Source organism: Apium graveolens, chromosome 2 (assembly GCF_009905375.1).
Source record: "Apium graveolens cultivar Ventura chromosome 2, ASM990537v1, whole genome shotgun sequence".
NCBI lineage: Eukaryota > Viridiplantae > Streptophyta > Magnoliopsida > Apiales > Apiaceae > Apium > Apium graveolens.
In genome coordinates, this window is record NC_133648.1 from 97,462,373 (window position 1) to 97,465,227 (window position 2,855).

Sequence of the window (2,855 nt, forward strand, 5' to 3'; positions counted from 1 at the left end):
ATTTTATATTTATCTTAAAATACGTATTGAATATTAAAAAAAAATATGGAAATAAATGGGATAGAGGTAAAAATGAAAGCAATTGTACGTATCATGTGACAAATATAAATTAGGGGGCAGGCGATCAATTACAGCCAATAGTATTGTTCCACGTGTACCTGAGGATAAAACATCCCAACCACCTGTGCTTAAATGAAGCAAAACACACATTTATAGATAACGTATAAATGAGCTATCCTAACGAAGCGACAGTAGGCAGCCACGTGTCAACATAACAGACAATCAGGAACACTTGGTTTCTATTGATTCTCAGTGCAGACACTAAACTAAAAAGAGTCTGAAGCTACTACTGTTGGCTTTGTAATAACAAAGAAGAGAAGAAATAGAAGATGGCAAGTATAGTGATGAACTCATTGAGTTTGAAGCCTGCTGGATTCAAAACAGCCCCAGTAAAAGGCCTTCCTTCACTTGCAAGGCCCACTTCCTTCAAGGTCCAAGCCAGTGGTATCAAGAAGATTAAAACTGATACCCCTTATGGTAAATTTTCCATTTTATCCCTCACTAAATATCATGTTCATGCATTCATAAATTCTTTGTGTTTTTTGCTCTGTGTTCTTGTTGTAGAATGTACTTGATTCTATCTTGTTTGTCCCCTAATAACATTTATACAAGTATTGTTTTGTATCTGTAATCGGTCTAATTATTAGTTAATATGGAGTTGGTTAGGTACGTAGACATGTTAGACAGGATGCGGGTTTGTGTTAATATTTATTTCCCAATGATTAAAAAAATACAAAATTAAAGTTTCAAAAACATGATCGGAGTGCTAGTACCTATATATAAATGGTGAAATTTAAAAGAATTCACTATTACAGGAACTGGTGGCGGCATGAACTTGAGGGATGGAAAAGATGCATCCGGAAGGAAGCCAACGGTTTGCATTTTATTAATTCTTATTATTTATTATAGTATTTTGGATTGTAAGTTGTAACCATGGTTATAGAGAAATCGGTCTGAATTTTCAGAAAACACATGTTTGACCAATTCGATATAAAGCCGATGAATCACAAATAAATCAGGCAATTTCTCAAAATTCACTGATAAATCAAAAATCGATAGCTCAATCGATTAATTCCGATTTCCAAAATTTGTAATTATGGTCGTAACATATAATGTAGTAGCTATAGCTTTGTTTATGTTTTAGTACTTTCATGCCTTGTAATCAGAAAGTTCCAAAGTCAGAAAATTAACGCAACTCCTCCTGATTTCTTTCAACTTATATGTAACTTGTTTAGGGCAAGGGTGTGTACCAGTACGTGGACAAGTATGGTGCTAATGTTGATGGATACAGGTAACTAATTTTAGTACTAATAATATGATCTATATACATATTGAATTAGCAAATGCCTTGTATTGAGATCATAATGTACGAGATGAGATAATGAAAAGTACTTGATGTGTGTCTTGTGGTGCAGTCCCATTTACGACCGTAATGAATGGTCTGAAAGCGGTGATCGATATGCAGGAGGTAATGATGTATTTAATCACTGTGCCGCAAGGAGATTAATATAAGTATATGTTGAAGAAAAGAAAACTTGAAATAATTGGGGTTGAAACTTGAAAATGCAGGTACAACTGGTTTGTTGATATGGGCAGTGACCCTTGCTGGTATTCTTGGAGGAGGAGCACTACTTGTTTACAGCACAAGTGCTTTGGCAAGTTAAGCTTTCACCTGTTTAATGTAAATCTATATCTCCATCTCCATCTCCATCTCCTGTGTACTCATACATGTAACTTATGTCCACACATCAAGATTATTAGTACAATAACCGTTTCTGTATTCCTCCTCCATCTTATTTTCATCTCCTGGATTAGTTTTTGGTAATCGTGTTTTTCCAATTCGGTGGCGTCTACAGAAGTATGCAAGAGTAAAACTGCAAAAAGTATTCTGTACAAATATCTGGCATATATTCTGGGCTATTACATTTTACAGTATCTAAGCTTTATAACAAGCACATGCCCTCCTAACTCCCAAGGCCAGTGTGACTGGCGAATTCAAATAAATGTGTTAAGCTCACAAATTAATAATCTTCAACCACTGGTGCTTTTACCGGTAACCGTAAACTTCACAGAATATATACATGAACAAAATCAAATGAACATTACGAGGAGTTACTCATAATAATAGTTTGATATATTAGAATAAACTCTTTATATTATTAAATTTCTTGAGTATAGCTTATAAGCTAATAAGTAGTGTCTATTAATAGATAGATAAATCTGGGGTAATAGAGAATTGGACGACCAGGATAAACCCTTGACGTGTATTTGGGGAATTTGTAAGCTATCTACTAATTACCATAGATAGAGAACATGTTAGATTTTGAATCTACATAAATGTCCAATCCAACTAACTAAGAAATTTCCAGAGGCTCGCCCTAAGAATAGAGATGATTACATGGACTCTTTTAGGTCACCAATCTTCAAACTGTAACTCCAGCAAGTCACAGGACCTTCATTAGAAAAGCCAAACAATATTTCATCCTGCATCCAGAGACCTATAACTCGTGTATAAATATAAGTGTTTCCAAGAATAGTGATAAAAATAGTATATTCTTTTCTCCAAAGTTGTTTGTCATATTCCATAACCCATATATCAATTTTGCTACTGCGTCAAAGGTCAAGCATACCCAAATTTCCTTTAATATCTAACATTCTGAATAGCCTGTCGGAGTATTGATGAACAACAATTTCTGGAGAAGGAATCACCTTAAATGTCTCTTTGCTAACACCAAACGCCAATATCTGTCCTTGACAGTTCTTCATCTCTAAAGCTTTAATCCTCCAATGCAAAA

The 2,855-nt window shown here is 34.6% G+C and overlaps 1 protein-coding gene across 1 annotated transcript; it reads left to right on the top strand.

Annotated features, from left to right (window-relative positions):
* Positions 1-266: 266 nt before the first annotated feature.
* LOC141707676 (photosystem II 10 kDa polypeptide, chloroplastic-like) lies at positions 267-1,840 on the top strand. Its single transcript, XM_074510979.1, has 5 exons — positions 267-537; positions 876-934; positions 1,296-1,351; positions 1,476-1,528; positions 1,630-1,840. The coding sequence occupies exons 1-5, from the start codon at positions 390-392 to the stop codon at positions 1,722-1,724; spliced, it is 411 nt and encodes a 136-aa protein (XP_074367080.1). The 5' UTR covers positions 267-389; the 3' UTR covers positions 1,725-1,840.
* Positions 1,841-2,855: the final 1,015 nt, after the last annotated feature.

Excerpts from the sequence above, each read along its gene's own strand:
- LOC141707676 (XM_074510979.1), top strand. The coding sequence starts at position 390 with ATGGCAAGTATAGTGATGAACTCATTGAGTTTGAAGCCTGCTGGATTC. Across the intron at positions 935-1,295 it reads CATCCGGAAGGAAGCCAACG|GGCAAGGGTGTGTACCAGTA; the intron begins GTTTGCATTTTA and ends TAACTTGTTTAG. Across the intron at positions 1,352-1,475 it reads GCTAATGTTGATGGATACAG|TCCCATTTACGACCGTAATG; the intron begins GTAACTAATTTT and ends CTTGTGGTGCAG.